Genomic DNA, 16,426 nt, shown 5'->3' with positions numbered 1-16,426 from the left:
TGTTGTTCTTAACATACTTTGCTTATGCTGAGCTTTTATTTTCCTGACACCAACTCTATAGTTCCAGGCTACTGCAACCCTTCCTTTGTGAACTGGTTGTCTTTCCCTTTTCTATGTGTTCTTCCTTGTTTACCAGTCTTAATTAAGCCCACAACCATGAAAAGCAATCAACTTTTCTTTCTGGATCCATATAAAGTCCAAGGTGTAGCTCTGTTAGTAGGCCAACAGCACACCAGCTCATTCTGCTTAAGTTTACTGAAGTGGCAGCCACTGAGAAATAAGAAGTGCTGGCATGTGTGTGTGAGAGAGAGAGAGAGAGAGAGATTGCGTAAAAAGTGGAACCCTGCCAGGAGTTGAATCAAATGCCAGTCTTGTGATTTTATATGGACCAAAGTGGGGAGAGGTCCCCATCCTAAGAAGTCTTTTGGGCTGGCTATGCAACCATGTCAAAAAACCTTCCTGCTTGACAAAATTCTGGAATCACTGGATTTGTTGAGTAGTTGTTCTGCCAGTTGACCACAAGATGGCACTTCTTTCTGTGAAATGAGAACTCTTCATCAACTCTTCCCTTTCCATGGCTTTGCATTACTTTCTTCCCACGAGAACAGAACGGAGGTAGCTATGTAGCCTTCATATGCCATGCCATTACAAAGATTTATAGGCGTGATACCATACATCATACCCATAAATGGATCTCCCTATTTCTGGGAATTGGAGGGAAGTAACCAAAAAATGGGATTCAATTATATTCCAGTATTTGTTAGTTTGTTTTAGTATAAGTCTTTATCTGTACTGCAAACATCTAACAAGCACTAAATGACAAGAAAGAGTTACAAATTACTCTCATGGTTCCCATCAAGTGGCTTTCTGAATTTTTGCAGCCTTGCTATGGTATACCTAGGTGAGGTGGGGGGGGGGGACCAGAAAAGAAAAAAAAACTTATAAAGTCTTCTCATGCATATGTGTAAGTGTAGAGAATTTGACACAAACAATATTATAATTTGGGTCTGTAAGGAACTCCTAAGTTCCAAGTCTTTAGTCCATTGAGAAATTGGTGCCATAAATTTATCTTTCTAAAGTTAAAGAACAAACCTCTTAGCAATTAGAAGGTGGAGAATCCATTTCTGTTGTCCAGTCATCAATTTCTGAAAATATGAAAGCTGTCTCAAAGTATATTTAATTTAACTATCCAGTCACATTCATAATTAGGGCAGTAAAGCAGGTCAGTGGAGAAATGAAATTTTAGCAAAGGGAATGGAGAAAATTCAAAATGGTCCAATCCCACACCCCGCTCCCCAGTGAACCTCTTGTGGATTATTTCAAGGTGGAATTGCAAATACCAATCTATGTTGAGATCACTGAACAAAAAAAGCCCTCAAAATAATTACAGCATGTGTTATCAGCATGTATTTCAAGATAATTTGTATTTTTAAATCCCTCACAATTAATTTCAGCAGTGTTATCAATGTAGCACTTACTTTTTTTTTTTTTTAGCAACATATCAAGTATGTTGACCCACTTACTTCTTCATAAAGTATTAACACACTGAAGCTGGATTAAAGATGGATTTTTTTTTTTTAAGTGTTTTCAAGCAGTGTACACAGATTGGCTTGGTTTGCCCCTCCCATTAGATGAAAGTATGGTTGACTGCTTTGTGATTCAGAATGTTGTAAGAACATGCTAATATGGTTAGTTAGATTAAGAAAACCAGGGTGGTGTGTTATGACCTAAACAGGATAGGCACAATGAACTTGCCTACCGTATAGAAAAATACAGGGTGGTCCCTCAGCTATTCTGAATACTCTTATTTCAGCAAAATTTAAAAAGCCATGATGCTAATGATCTCTTGCTCCAGGCCTAATGAGCAAGAGAATCAGTTACATTGTCATATAAAGTCTATCAGGTAGACTCTATCTTGTCCAGCAATTTGGACTCTGGCTAAATGCACTTTGAGATTCCCAGATCTTTCCTATAACCTATTACCTCTTCTTTTAACTAGGGTTACGGCAGAAATTTGCCCTGGATTTAGCCAAAACAGCTAGTTTGCCTATGACAGGACAAGATAAAGCAGGATTCCTATGAAAAAGCAAAACCTGAATCAGAAAATTTTGTATATGATTTGACGCTTTAGAGAGGCATTTTTCAGTCTTGGCAACTTTAAGATGTGTGGACTTCAACTCCATGCTGACTGGGGAATTCTGGGAGTTGAAGTTCATACATCTTAAAGTTGCCACGGTTGAGAAATGCTGCTTTAAAGGAATGAAAAAAAGGGAGACACTCCACTGCAAAAAATCAATTGTTTCATTTTTTTTTCCCTATAAAGCATCATGATGGGAAAAGGGAGAAAGACAGGAATAGGGATGTGCAAAAAGTTCTGGGTAAAGAACAGCATGTGCCTGAATAAACAGGAAACACCTGTTTTGTTTGTACACAGAATAAAATGAGGATATTTTGGTCCAGGCAGAATGGTTTGGGCAGCAGGGAGAAAAAGTTGAGGAGATCAGCAATTGGAGGGGAGATAGGAAGGGAGGGAACTTGCTGGGAAGATTGGATTGAAGGAATATGCCTTGGTGGCCCATCTGAGGGGTGAGACTGAGCAGTAGGCACCAGCCTTGAATACTCACCCCATTCTGAGTTTTAGTTCTACAGAACCATGGCTGGCCTGAAATGGTTCAGCATGATGGTTTGGGGGCAGGTTTGAAACAAAGCACTTTCCCCATTTTGCGCACACCTGGTGACTGGAATAAAGTGACTGGGACAGTGTTTCTCATGGCTTGGCTGGGGACTTCTGGGAGTTGAAGTCCACACAGCTGAAAGTTGCCAAGGCCGAGAAACCCTGGACTAGGACGTCACGCAGTAATTTGAAACAGTTCTTTACTTAGAGCAAGTACAGAAATATTTGAAGGAAGAATATGGAATACCTTTCCTCATGAAGATGGTCCCTCTGAATGGATATAAGGAACCATTGGAAAAGTTAGATGCCATCGATATGTAATTAACAAAATGGACCTGAGCACTTTTATCTTTTTAGGAAGCATACCCAAATTAGAACGTTTGTTTGAACAGCGTCTTCCAGGCAAACTCATTTTAACCAGTACAGAACTTGTTTCAATCTTGGTACTTGCTGAAATCATTTTTTATTCAAACATGAATTTGATGTTTCATGCTGCTGCTGCACCCACATTATTAAGGCTCGGTAGTTCACACGTTTTAATATAGGTTAATCTTTGCATTGCTTTAGGTGCGTTATTATATTAACTGCATATAATGTTGTTCAGCACCTGGTACGTATAGCATAGAAAAGTTAAAATAAATAACAAAAATCTCCTATTGTTTAGTAATTTGCAGGTTCCTTGCCTTAAGCTTGTACAGTGAGACTACATTAACATTATCCATTAAACGATAGGTGGGGTTAACAAATTCTCCCTCCCCACCATCAAATTAGCACCTCTCTAAATTTGGGTAAGATTTATATGCACAGAAGAAGCCTGCAAGTGTTGTTAAACATTTCCAAAAATAACAGTTGTTAAAAAAAACAAGGTATTTAAAGAGGCCTTGGTCTAAATCACTGGCATGTTTCTTTGAAATTGGGCAACTTCATTTCTTCAGATATACTCACTGTTTCTTCAGAATAAATACATCTGTTGAAAAACATACAGCCATTTATGATTTCCCTCGTGCTAATTGATGGGAGACGCAAACCCGGTTTCAGCTCAGGCCCAAAGTTGAAGCAGATACTCTGATTCAAGTAAAGGGGATTTTTTTTCTAAAATGCCAGATCAAGCCCAGAATCAAATCATGTGTTCAGTGTACATCCTGAGATTAAATCATCTGCAGGCAAGTATAGATGCTCTGCTTCCAACTACTGCATAATGTGATTTTCAACTTTTGCATTGGCAAGACAATGTGTGTTTGCAGAAACAGATACCACACGCACACACACACATAATATGCAACAAAATTGGGTTTTTTAAAAAGGAACAGTATGCTCATCATGCATGCCCTTCAGCAATCATTATGAGAGACTTAATATCATAAATATAGCTTCACAGGCCCACATTTTTCAGCAACTCAAGTGAGTGCCAAGCAATAAATATAGTAATTTGTTTTTTATGAAAGGAATAAGAAAGTTTCCTCAATGGCAATGCTCCTGCTTTGCATGTAAAAGGGTACGTGTAAGACTCTAGCTAAAAAGATCGCAAATAAAAGATGTCTGGAAGTTTCCCTCGTCATCAGATAGGCTAGCTAGATCATTCTGGGCTGGATGGGAAAATGGACCTTGTTTAAGAAACAGCAACTTCTTATGTAATAGCAAGGTACGTATGTCACACTAAACAACTGTTAACCATAGGCTGTGGAATAAGTCAAAAATAACTAGGTACACACATCATCCTAAGCCTGATTTGCAATAATTATTCAAATTAGTCTGAAGCAATTTAGGAGCCTGCTCACTGCTTGCGGAAGCCTGAAGATGTTGTACCCACTTATTTATGAGCTAGCCCTATTTAATTCCTACGGCACTTTGGGAGTGGGAGCTTCTGCATTCACTGTACAAGAAACTAAATTGAAAGGTGATCAACCACTGTGCCAAATTAGTCATTATGCTCAAGCTGGGAACTCAATGTTAAGACATTTCTGCTGCTCTCTGCTGCTTTTCCTGTATAATGCCTATTTTAATTATCTAAATGAAAAAGGTGCCATTTTGCTCCCAGTGCTGTAGTTAACATTCCCAGTTTCAGACAATGGAGGCCAATCCTCTAATGCAGTGTTTCTCAACCTTGGCAACTTTAAGATATGTGGACTTCAACTCCCAGAATTCTCCAGCCAGCTTGCTGGCTGGGGAATTCTGGGAGTTGAAGTCCACATATCTTAAAGTTGCCAAGGTTGAGAAACACTGCTCTAATGCATATGGGTGAAGGTGAGCTTCCCAATTACAGAAAAGATGTAGAAGTCTGGGAAGAATCAGCAGAAATCACAGAACATGTTCTACCAATACAGAAGGATGCGCAGAGTATCTGAATTGGCCTGAATCCAAAAGACATGTGGATGCTGCCCAATGAGAAAATGTAGCTTAGGGTTTTCTGTGATGGAGGGTCCCCATATATATATACTTTGACAGGAAGTATATTTTGGATACATTTTTAAGGCCTAGCCCTGCCAAAATACTTGAGTCAATTTTTTTGACAAGCAAATATTTGCATATATCAATCAAAGCAGACTGAAAGCTCAACAGAAAAGGGGCTGGGGGGTGGAGAAGGTAGCAATAACAAAAGCTGTGAATTGCACCTGGCTGCTCCAGTCTTCCCCAATTGGTTGCCCCTCAAATATGTGAGCGCTGCAATTATCAACAGGAATGGTTGAGGAAAACTTCTATTTGGTCTTCTGAGCAGGAAGAGAAAATGAGGAATTTTTTGTAACACTGATTGGGATTTGCAGAAGACCAGGAGAGGTGTTCTGATGATTAGCAATGGTTGATTTGCTTGCTTGGAGTGGTCATTAAGAATTGCAGAGAGGAACTGAGCAAAAGAACGCGTGATCAAATGTAAACTAAGGGGCCTCAAGAGGCAAAGCTATCTTAGGTGCCAATCGAAGAGAGTAAGTGTAGCTCAGGGTTGAACTGTGGAGTCCTTGATGTTTTCTGAGCTTGGTTGTTTGCTTGCAGACATTTCATTGCCTGACTAGGCAACATCTTCAACATCGTAACTGAAGATGTTGCCTAGTCGAGCAATGAAACGTCTGCAAGCAACCAACCAACCTCAGAGAGCACCAAGGACTCCACAGTATCTTAGGTGCCCCGTCCAGTTTTATACAGCTGGGAGGAGGCAGTTGATAGATCCTTGCAACAGTGGAAGACTTGGAATATAAATAACAAAGAGAAGGGAGACATGCAGCAATTGTAGCAGGCAATTGCTCCATAATGATTTCCAGACTCGGCAATGCCTTTAATTGGATCCTGACTATATATGAAAGTTGGCTGTATAAACTGCTGCCGTGTTAGCAGCTTTATGGCTTAAAAAAGCTACACTGCCTTTTTATAGCACCTTCCTTCACGCTCCTCCTGCATGCTGCCTTCAGTCCTCAAACTGCTATCACTGTACAGTTTTATTTCCTTCCACTGTATATACAAACAAGTTCCTAAAGACATCCTTCATATGGCCAAAGTGAAGTGAGATACACACAGATGTGTAGCTTGAGTGATGAGACCATTATAGATCATCATTCACGCCGGTTTGGACAACTGTATGGCTGTTTTCCGTGGCCTAAAAGCACTTGTAAATATATGCAAACAGGTAAATGACTAAATTTGACTGAGGCACCGTTAGTCTTCCCCATTTCCAGATGATAGAGGCTATGGAGAATGCTGATTGGCTGGGAAAAGCCATCTCTTTCCCTCCCCTCCTATAGGCTGAGTGCAGTCCAGATACTCTGGTTCCTGAAACCAGCCTTAGAGTAAGCCCACCACCACCACCACCCACCTTCATCCCCGAATAGCATTTCAAATCCAGAACACCAAATGGCATATCAAGTAAAACACTGAACTAAAAAATCTGAATGGAAGGATCTCCTCCCTGTCTATTACCCTCCCCCCAAATTACCTTGATGTTAAGCATGTGCACCATTACAGAAGAAGAACAAAGACAGATGTGGTGAGAAAGCAGAGCTTCCCCACAATAACTATTATAAAGGAACCCCAATGGAGCACAAGTACAGTCCTTGTTTAGCAACCACAATTGGGACTGGCAACTCGGTTGTTAAGAGAAGTGGTCGCTAAGTAAAACCGCAACTGTGCTTATGATCTTACTTCAGCTCTTCTTTGTTTTACAGACCTGCGAAGGATGTAATGGGAGGATTGGTCATAAAGTCACTTTTTCATCACTGTTGTAATTGTAAACAGTCACTAAACAAGGCGGTCGCTAAACGAGGGCTATCTGTAGCCACAAGGCAAATCCGGCTTTGCTAGAACTGTATTGTTGAGTGATCTGAACTAGAACAGTAAGGATTCTCAGTTCCCAATTCTTCAACAATAACAATACCTCTTAGTCTGAAGTTAACCTGCAGAAATTAAGATGACGTGAGATAATCAGGAGTGGATTTTTTGTGGGGAAGGACAATGAACTCTGTTCACGTTTGATTCTTATAATACACTTCTAGAAAGAATCCTTTCTTCCCAAGTGGAGATCAGAGGGTGGGATCAGGGTGGAAAGAGCCATGTTTGTCTATGGCAATAAAACAGACACAAAGTCTGGTACTAGCTTCAAAACTAACTAACTTTATTATGCCCCAAAGCTTATGCCTTATTAAAGTTGGTTAGACTTAAAGGTGCTCCCAAACATTGTGTCTACTTTGTGTTTGTCCTTTGTTCTATTGAAGAATACTGGAGTCCAGAACAGCCGCCAAGCCTGACATCTGTTTGCTGTTGCTGTTAGGGTATGGGTCTGTAGACTCCTTCAGCAAAGACAAAAGAAGCTGAGCGTACAGGCTGTCTTGGTACAGTTGGGTATTATCTATATATTCCCCCAAAGGAATAATTAGAACTCTCTACAGATGATATGGCAACTCAGACGCACTGTGGGGCTCTATTATTTAAATCCCTTGAACACTTGGCTTCTAATGCAAACGTTGTGACATATGCTGGTGGGAGAACTATTATTCAGCATTAGTTTTCAAAAGGCATTGCTCAGGCAGTATTTCACGGGCTTGGCAGGAATGCAATACACATGGGTAGCCGTTTCAGAATGTGCCTGCAAAGAGAAGGGGAGAAGAAAGAAAGAAAGGAGGGCACTCTGCAACTATCTGACAATTCAATTCACAATTTATCATCAAAACACATGTTCAGTGGTAGGACACAGGTCAGAGTAAAAATTAAGACTTTCAAAAGAGCATGCATGTTTTCAGATAGACTTCCTCCGGACTCTGGGGTGCCCTCGGCAACTGGGACTATCAGATGACAAAGTACTGCCAGGGGAAGACAAGCCAGTGTGATCCTTACCACCCAGGGAGACTTCCATGATTTTGTAAGAAATGGAGTTATAATAAACAAGATTAGTATGACAGTTGAAGGGTTCTGGGTGGGGAGGATCTGGGCTTCTGCTCAGCCGTGGCCTGTAACATAGACATGTACAAAAGGAAGGGACTTTTGTGGTAGAAACCAAGGATTTGCCCCTTTGCCGCTCAGCATCATCATGGATCAGTGGGATGAGGTTCATCTGACTGGTCCTATCTTCTACAGGGAACAAAATCTCATTTGTACTCCTGCTATCTTCCCTGGGTTTCAAGTTGATGTAATTTCTGGCTCTCCTTAAAGATGCCTTCTCTTCTTCATCCCGGCGCTCATCTTCAGAGTTCATGATCAAAAATCTAAAGACAACTAAGTTAAGAAAAGCCCCAATCACAGTCAAGCCCACTAGAATGTACATAAAGCTGAATGCTACATAGGGAGGCTTCTTCTGCAAAGCTTCATGTTTCTGCAGGGCAACAAAGTCTCCAAATCCAATAGTTGTCAATGTTATGAAGCAGTAGTAAAAGGCATGGAAGAAAGTCCAGCCTTCAAAATAGGAAAAGGCAGCTGCCCCAATACCTAATGTCCCCATACATGAGAGAAAACCAACCACAACCATATTTTTCATGGAGACTGCTGTCTGCCTCATGCCCAGACACTGCTTTATTTTCTTTAGCACCATCCGAACAAGAATGTTCATACGCTCCCCAAGACTCTGGAACATAACCAGTGTGAGGGGGATACCAAGGATTGCATAGAACATGCAGAATACTTTGCCAGCATCAGTTCCAGGAGCTGCATGCCCATAACCTGCAGCAAAACAAGGAAATAAAAAGAGAGAAAAAACTTGCATTAGAAATTTAAAAAATCACAATCCACCCTATTTCAAGAACTTGCTTAGTAATGCAAATTTCAGGTGATTGCCTTCCTCTGTGCAAACAGTGGGTGACAGGCAATGTAGGTCTCAAGAACTGGATGTTCCACTATGATACAGACTTTGTACAATATGATACACAAAGAAAAGATGATGTAACCTCATCTGCTTTGAAGGACTGGATATTTAAGGATATCTCAGGAAAGAAAGATGGTAAGAAGAAATGCAAACATGAAATGACATGACACTTTAGAAGATGTAATGGTATGTGAGAAAGAGCTTGAGAAATGGGGCAAAGAGATGCTGCCTAGAGGACAGTCAGATAAGAGAGGGCATAGCCCGGAGCTTCATAATGGGCGGAGAAAGAGGCTCAGAAGGGACCCTCCCTAGCTTCTCAGGCTGTTAAGGAGACCGTGGGAGATTTGTACTTTCAGACTTGCAAGATTCTGTTCATTTAGCCTTAAAATAAAATAGAATTAGCTCATGTGGTTGTATTTCCTGTCTAGTCTACCTGGGAAGGCTGACAGAAAAACACAAGCAATACTTTATTGGCCCAACATATGTTGATTCTTGAAGAACACCTGGTGTTAACCTGTAACAGGCTATTAGAACAAGTCTTTCACATTTACACTGGAGAACACTGATAATGCTTTCCAAAAATTAAAAACACTTGCTCCTGAAGAACGTAAAGATGTGAATGATGACAGCTTCTGGCACTATACAACTGAGTTTCCATTTTTCCAAACTTGATCACTGTTAAAACACCAAGAACAATTAATTAGTGGAGTGTGCTCAAGAGGAAAAAGCGGAATTTGTTATGCCCAATACCAAGTTTGAGAACCATTGGAAATTCTTCCTGATCCCCTCCATCCAATACCCTTCTTAAGTAACCAGTTAACCAAAAGGGCACAACTCCCATAAAATTAAAAACAAAGATGCCTATGAGCAAGCTTACAACTCTGGCTTGTTCGTAACGAAGGCATATGCCTGGTTTATTGGGTGGAACAACAATTAGTTCCAGGCACGAACTTGTATGGATAGAAAGCTAGTAAATATTTGTCAGGTAGTTGCTTCTGTAGACTTATTTGCAGAGCTGAACTATGACTGTTCACCCAGAACTCACAGGCCTGATTTTCTTTATGCATTGACAGTATTTATTTTTTTACCTTATTTTAATACTACCAGACTCCCATGGATCTGGCAATATACCTCATAAAACATATAAAAATTATACAGCAATGTCTTCCATTGCCAGAATTATGCTAACATAGGTGTCTCCCAACCATAAGCTCTAATTATTAGATCTCCTGAACAGGCCTGTTTTCACCACCAGTGGTTTACAAATTATAATGGCTTGGGTTCATACAGCAGAGAAAGCCAAAACCAATCCAATCACATTATATCTCAGCACACTGTACAGACATAAAGCACATAATTGACACAAGGAAAATTAGCTTCCCAATTGCTCTAATTTTCTGTGGAGTTGCTCAGTTTAGGGTGGCCCAAAATTCCAAGCATTGGATGGTGGAATCAGGTTTATTGTGATGTTAAAGTCCCATAGCCAGATTTAGAAGTGGTAAACTATGCAGGTAGGAATCAACAAGGAAATTTCTGCCCCCTACTCCCATCAGACTAGAAATGCCAGAGCAAGTGAGAATTATGAAGCGTTTTGCTTTTTGAGGGAATCCTTCCACTTTCTTAATTCCATTATGTCTGTGTGATCAATTGCCCCCAATGTTTGCCTTTCTTCAAAGTGTTTTCTTTAGTTCATTTCTTCACTGAGAACAGCAGCCCTATTTTTAATCTGACAGCCTGAGAAGTAGCAAATGGAGATGGGTACACTTGTCTCATTAAGGCCAAGACCTACAGCATGCACTTCTCAAACTTCCAGGTAGACAACATAGATCAATAATGAAGCATCTATGACCTTCCAAGTGTTGGTCAGTCATTACTCCCTGTAGCCCCAGCTTACATGAACAATGATGAAAGAGTGCTGGGAATTGCAATATCTGAAAGGTGGCATATTTGTATATATCTGCCACATATTCTAATCTCATTAGTTTTTCTTAACAAGCAACATAAACCAGGGATTAGGAGTTGAAAATTTTGGCCATTTCCAGTGCTAATTTTTTAACATTCAAACTTGTTGCATTTAAAAAAAAGGAAATGGAATTAAATATGATATTCCTAATAAGCTCATTATATCCAAAATTACAAATGATGAGCACTGTTTAGCTGGAGGTTGATTACCTCTGTCAGACAAAGAAGAATTTGTACTTTGCTGGACCACAATTGCACAACAGTTTCCTAGAAGCAGTAATCAAAGGATACATTCAAGATATAACGAGGACAGATCCTACTTGCAGGGTCTTCAGCATCTCATCTGTCTGAATGGAAAGTAATTCTTTTCTAAGCATGATTCTCTGTTCAGAATCTCTAGCAAGATTTATTGAGGAGAAGAAAGGGGTGAAGTTACAGGTATACTAGCAACTGAACAATTTCCCATCTAAAAATCAATATGTTCCAAAGTGCATTATGGCAGAGCCAGTGTGGGGTGGAGGAAATGTGGAATAGCATACTACAAAGTGCTTATTCATAAGTATTCTCTTGAACAATATAAGGAATTCTACAAGCATTTGAAACTAGTAGAAAGTTGCAGAATAACAGACACCCATTTCTTTGGTTCTTTGCCTATGTACATCTTGAAAACCCACAAATCTTGTTTCATGAAAGATGACTGAATAAACAAATTGTTTGTTTTATTTATAAAATTAACATCCCACATTTTCACTGTTCTTCAAACAATCCCATAGCAGGGATTTAGACAGCAATGCGTCTTTCATACTACTTTCAAGTCTCAGAAATTTTCCATTTGCTTGCAATTCGCCAAAATTAAAGTGATCTTAACTGAAGAGAGTTCAGCTTGAATCCACTTTCAGCGGTGGAGACTATAAATGCCTTACATACATACGCAGTGCACGTAAAGGCCTATTTAATTTCCACTTTTTTTTTTTCAGGGCCACTTCAAGACTATATTTGTGACTATTACATGTTAGGCCTTCGTGATCTACAGAAAACTCAACAGGAAAAATATGTGCATACACACACAGAGAGACACTTCATCTATCTATCTGGATGAGGGGGAGGAGTTCTCATAAACCTACCCATTATAGTAGCAGACCTGGCATTGGAAACAACAAACAAACAAATAAATAAATAAATCCCCTTCCTTAAGTTCACCTGACTACATGTCAGATGGAACCGTTGGCAACTAATTTCACCCTAACCCTAACCATCCAAGGAAGCTATAAGAACATAACATGAAAGCATCAGATCAAAGCCGTATATAGTCCACCAGCATCCTATTTTTCCTGTAGCCAGTTTGCTGTTGTCTCTCTTGAATCCAGTTTCACTGGATGACTGAAACTTCTAGTCCTTTGAAAACAATAAAACCTTATCTTTGCATTTGCTCAATATCATATTTATAATATAAACTTCAGTCATGCTCCCATTCCCACCAAATACAAAATCTTAAATGTCATAACCTTGTGTCATAGAGGGTTGCTCCTTATTATTTTGGTTGTTATTTTTCTAAATCTTTCCCGATCTTGCATTTTTTTGGCTGGAGTAGGTGGGCAGGGAGATGCATCAAACAGAATGAATATTTCAAATGTCACTCCTCTACTGATTTGTTTAAAGGCACTATAAAATGACTTTTTTTTTCTTTTCAGTCTCTTTCTTAATGAAGTGTGCTATGACATTATCTTTTTTCACAGTTGCCAAATGTCAGGTTAATATTTTGCTTGAGTATCCACACTGTAGCCCTTTTCCCAACTGGTAACTATCATGCGGTGGCGCTGCGGGTTAAACCGCTGAGCTGCCGATCGGAAGGTCGGCGGTTCGAAACCGCGCGGCGGGGTGAGCTCCCGTTGCTTGTCCCAGCTCCTGCTCACCTAGCAGTTTGAAAACATGCAAATGTGAGTAGATCAATAGGTACCGCTTCGGCGGGAAGGTAACGGCGTTCCGTGTCGTCATGCTGGCCACATGACCCGGAAGTGTCTATGACAACGCCGGCTCCAAGGCTTAGAAACGGAGATGAGCACCGCCCCCTAGAGTCGGACACGACTGGACTTTACGTCGAGGGAAACCTTTACCTTTACCTTAACTATCATGCATATGTAAAGATGTTTTATCCTAACCTACATCTACATTTTATTGCTCATCCATTCAGTTCGGAAACATGCTTGGGGAGCTCTCTGTACTCCCCCCCCCCCATCAATGAGCACCATCTAAAAAGTTGGTCACCCAACTGCTCAACCTGATCTCTGCATTATCTGTGAACAGATTAAAAATTTCCACTGGTGATCCTTCCCTAGGCTCCATGTCTTACACCCGTCCACTGAGAAAACTGTCCATCTTTTCTTCCATCTACTTCATTCTTTAGCCAAATTGTAAGCAGCCCTATTCCCAAGTCCTGGGTCTCCTTAGTCTCCTAAGAAGCCACTCAATAAAGCCAACCTTTGCATGACAAGAGAAAGAAAGTAGGGACCCAAAACTGGATGTTGATGAAAATAAATTTCACAAAAATACAGTGGAAGGGAAGCAGCTGTAAGGACAGGCTGACACACAAACCAGCCATGCCAACTAGCTTTCTGCAAGTTTTGGCAAGAACAACCTTGCACTGATTCTTTCCCATTCATTCTGTTCCCCTTTTCCTGCGTATAAACAACGTCAACTGTTCTTCCCCAAAGAAGAGACAGTTAGAAGATACATGTGTATAACACCATAGATGGAAATCATACCTGCTATTAATTATGTTATTGTGGGAAAAGAGGAGAATCATTATGGAGCAATCATTATTTTTTCTTTCTATAAAATATTATCAAATGCCCTTTTCTACCAAAGCTCAAACTCCATAGTTTGGGTGGTGGGGCTTGGGAAAACAAAAATAACCTAAACCATATAGTTAGCAATTAATGTGTAATTTTTAATATTTGAAACCCACTTGCTTCATGGATGCTAGAAGAAGCAAAAACTGCCAGTTCCCCAACATGTTGGGGAAAGCAGAACAGCTACAGGGCAGAAATAAGCACCTGAAGAGACATTTCTTCTCTCCAATAAATATGTCCATATGCCAGATTTAATAACAGCACACAGATTCTAACTCTTGTTTTAAATTATTTAATTTGTGTTATTGCCAATTGTCCTTACTCTGTGAGAGTTGCACACGGGATAAAAAGAACAGGATATACACCTTTGCGTGAATGAAGCACTGAGTTGCCATTTCTAACCCTATGACTGTGTCATTACTTCCAATGCCCCTTTTTTTCCTCTTAGGACTAGATCAGGTGACAATCGTGGATGCAGGGATCAGGTCATCAGCCCTGAAGTGGCAAGGGCAGACCTAATATGAACCCTGCTGACAATTTACTGCTCCAGATCAAATGAGGATGGGTGGCCAGTTACATTACAGTGTAAACGATTGAAAAAGTCCCAAATTAGCATTGGAAGAAGAGATCTGAAGCAAGATGGCAGCAACCCACGCTGAAATCTCATGAGATAAAGAGCTAACACATCCTAATTTTCTTGAAAATTGTGGACCAGGGCGAGTACCCTAAAAAGGCACTGGCATCGATGAGCATGTCTCAAGCCTGCCTTGGAAGTAATGTCCTTTATTTAAAAAAAGAAAAAGTGCCCCCAATTCCAGGTGGAAAGTTGATTGTGGTTAAGTAGACAAAGTGCTCTGTACATATTCAGAAGTGCCTTTCATAACAGTTATCTCATGCATTCTATAGTTCAGAGAACAGCCAAATTAAGCTTGAAATGTAGGCTTGTTGGGGGTGTGTGTGAGGAAAGCTCATGTCTACTGATGGTCGCAATGGCTGCTTTCTGGTAGTCCACCCTGGCTGCAAACTCCTCAGCTTATAGACCCGAAGCATCTATCTTGAGACCACCAAGCAGGGGAAGACTGGTGTATAGGTTCCTAGAAAAGAAGACGGAATACTGCACTACTGTAACTTCTAGCCTCTCCCAACAAGGCATTCCCCTATTCTTAAAAAGTCCAGCTAAGGACCATTTTTCACACAGAGAAGAAGCTGAACTGAAGTAGGCAAGATCACACTGACCAGGGTCACACCTGCCTCCTGTGACTTCATGGGCTCTGTGTCCGCTGAGGAGCTAAACGCCCACCTGAACGCACGCAAACTCTTTCCGACATGATCCTGGCCAAGCGCAAACGCCAACGCCCATAGAGGTTCTATGCCTTTCAGGTCTAGCGGTCAGCTTAGACGGCTGCCTCAGGACGACCCACTCCACACCCACCGCTGGAGTCACGGAGGACAGCCCGGCGCCCCCACAGGTGGCTTCTCGGAAGGCGACACGGGGTGATGGGGCGGGGGGAGGGGAGGGCCAGCCTGCCGCCTCGAAGCCAAAGGGAAAGCAGACACTTCATGCCGGGAGCCGCGCACTCACCGATGGTGGTGATGACCGTGATGGCAAAGTAGAACGAGCCGGCGAACCTCCACTGGCGGCCGGCTCGGTGAGGCTCGGCCCGCAGGACCAGCCGCTCAAACTCCCGGTAGTCTTCGGCCGTGAAGCGGTACTTCCTTCGGAGGTCGCTGCGCTTCTGCTCCAGGAGGCGCTTGTGGCCGATCTCGGCCTCGGACTCGAGCGCGTCGAAGACGGCGGCGCCCACCAGCAAGTAGGAGAAAACGCAGACGATCAGGGAGACCGTGCGCAGGTTCTGCCGCTTCATGGCGAGCAGGCGGCCGCCCCAAGCAGGCAGCATCAGCCGGGGCGCCGCATGGCCCCGCGCGACCGATCAGACCCTCCTACGCGCAGCCCGCCATCCCCTCGGCGACCCGGGCTTTGCGGGCTGCGGCGAGGGAGCCCGGCGGGCAGCGAGAGCCCAGAGTTCGCCGTGAGCGGCTTCCGCGAGCAGCCGGGGTCGCTCTGCGTCCCGCGCGCCCCGGCTGGGCTCGGCTTGGCGGCTTCCCGAGAGACCGAAGTCGGCGGCCGGGAGGTCGATTCCGCCTTCCCCGCGGTTCAGCTCGTACCTGCGGCGATCTCCGGCGTGTGGCAGCCAGAAGCGAGCGCTCCCGCCGCAGGCAGGAGCCACCACGCCTCCCCGTTCCAGCTGCGGGTGAGGGAAGAGGGGCGGGCGGGGCCAGAAGCTGTTGCGCCACAGGAGGCCGCACCCCGGCGAGCCGAAGGCGCTCGCTGTGAACTCGCCCTGCCCTAGCGGGACCCTGAGCACCCAGACCCGGGACCGTGAATCGCCGTTAGCCTCTGACTGTGGCCCGGAATCCTAGCCGTGCTGGAAACAAACCCTGTCGGTTTCTCGGCAAGGCAGTCATAGGCATACATGTCCAATGGAACACAATAGGATTTATTTCCAAGTGTGTTTTTTTTCATTGCAAGCTGCACAGCTCGCTTGGCCTTTGAATGACGTCATTAGGCCCAGTTTTTGTCCTGGTTCTCTTACCTTTTGAACAGTATGCCACCCTACCAGGACAAAAGTTAAGGCGGCTTTTATTTGCATTTGCATTTGATTA

General features: G+C 42.5%; 1 protein-coding gene across 2 annotated transcripts; it reads right to left on the bottom strand.

The window, feature by feature from the left end:
• Positions 1-7,078: 7,078 nt before the first annotated feature.
• On the bottom strand, positions 7,079-15,987 carry KCNK15 (potassium two pore domain channel subfamily K member 15). Of its 2 annotated transcripts, XM_063297135.1 has the most exons (3): positions 15,345-15,987; positions 8,579-8,809; positions 7,079-7,742 (listed from the first exon to the last, which is right to left on the bottom strand). In XM_063297135.1, the coding sequence occupies exons 1-3, from the start codon at positions 15,658-15,660 to the stop codon at positions 7,732-7,734; spliced, it is 558 nt and encodes a 185-aa protein (XP_063153205.1). In that variant the 5' UTR covers positions 15,661-15,987; the 3' UTR covers positions 7,079-7,731. The 2 variants fall into 2 exon arrangements, with proteins under 2 accessions (XP_063153205.1, XP_063153204.1); XM_063297134.1 differs by lacking the exon at positions 7,079-7,742 and having other exon boundaries at positions 7,796-8,809; positions 15,345-15,982.
• Positions 15,988-16,426: the final 439 nt, after the last annotated feature.

The sequence above is a fragment of the Candoia aspera genome, chromosome 3 (assembly GCF_035149785.1).
Source record: "Candoia aspera isolate rCanAsp1 chromosome 3, rCanAsp1.hap2, whole genome shotgun sequence".
Lineage (NCBI taxonomy): Eukaryota > Metazoa > Chordata > Lepidosauria > Squamata > Boidae > Candoia > Candoia aspera.
This window is presented reverse-complemented; position numbering and strand designations above follow the sequence as displayed.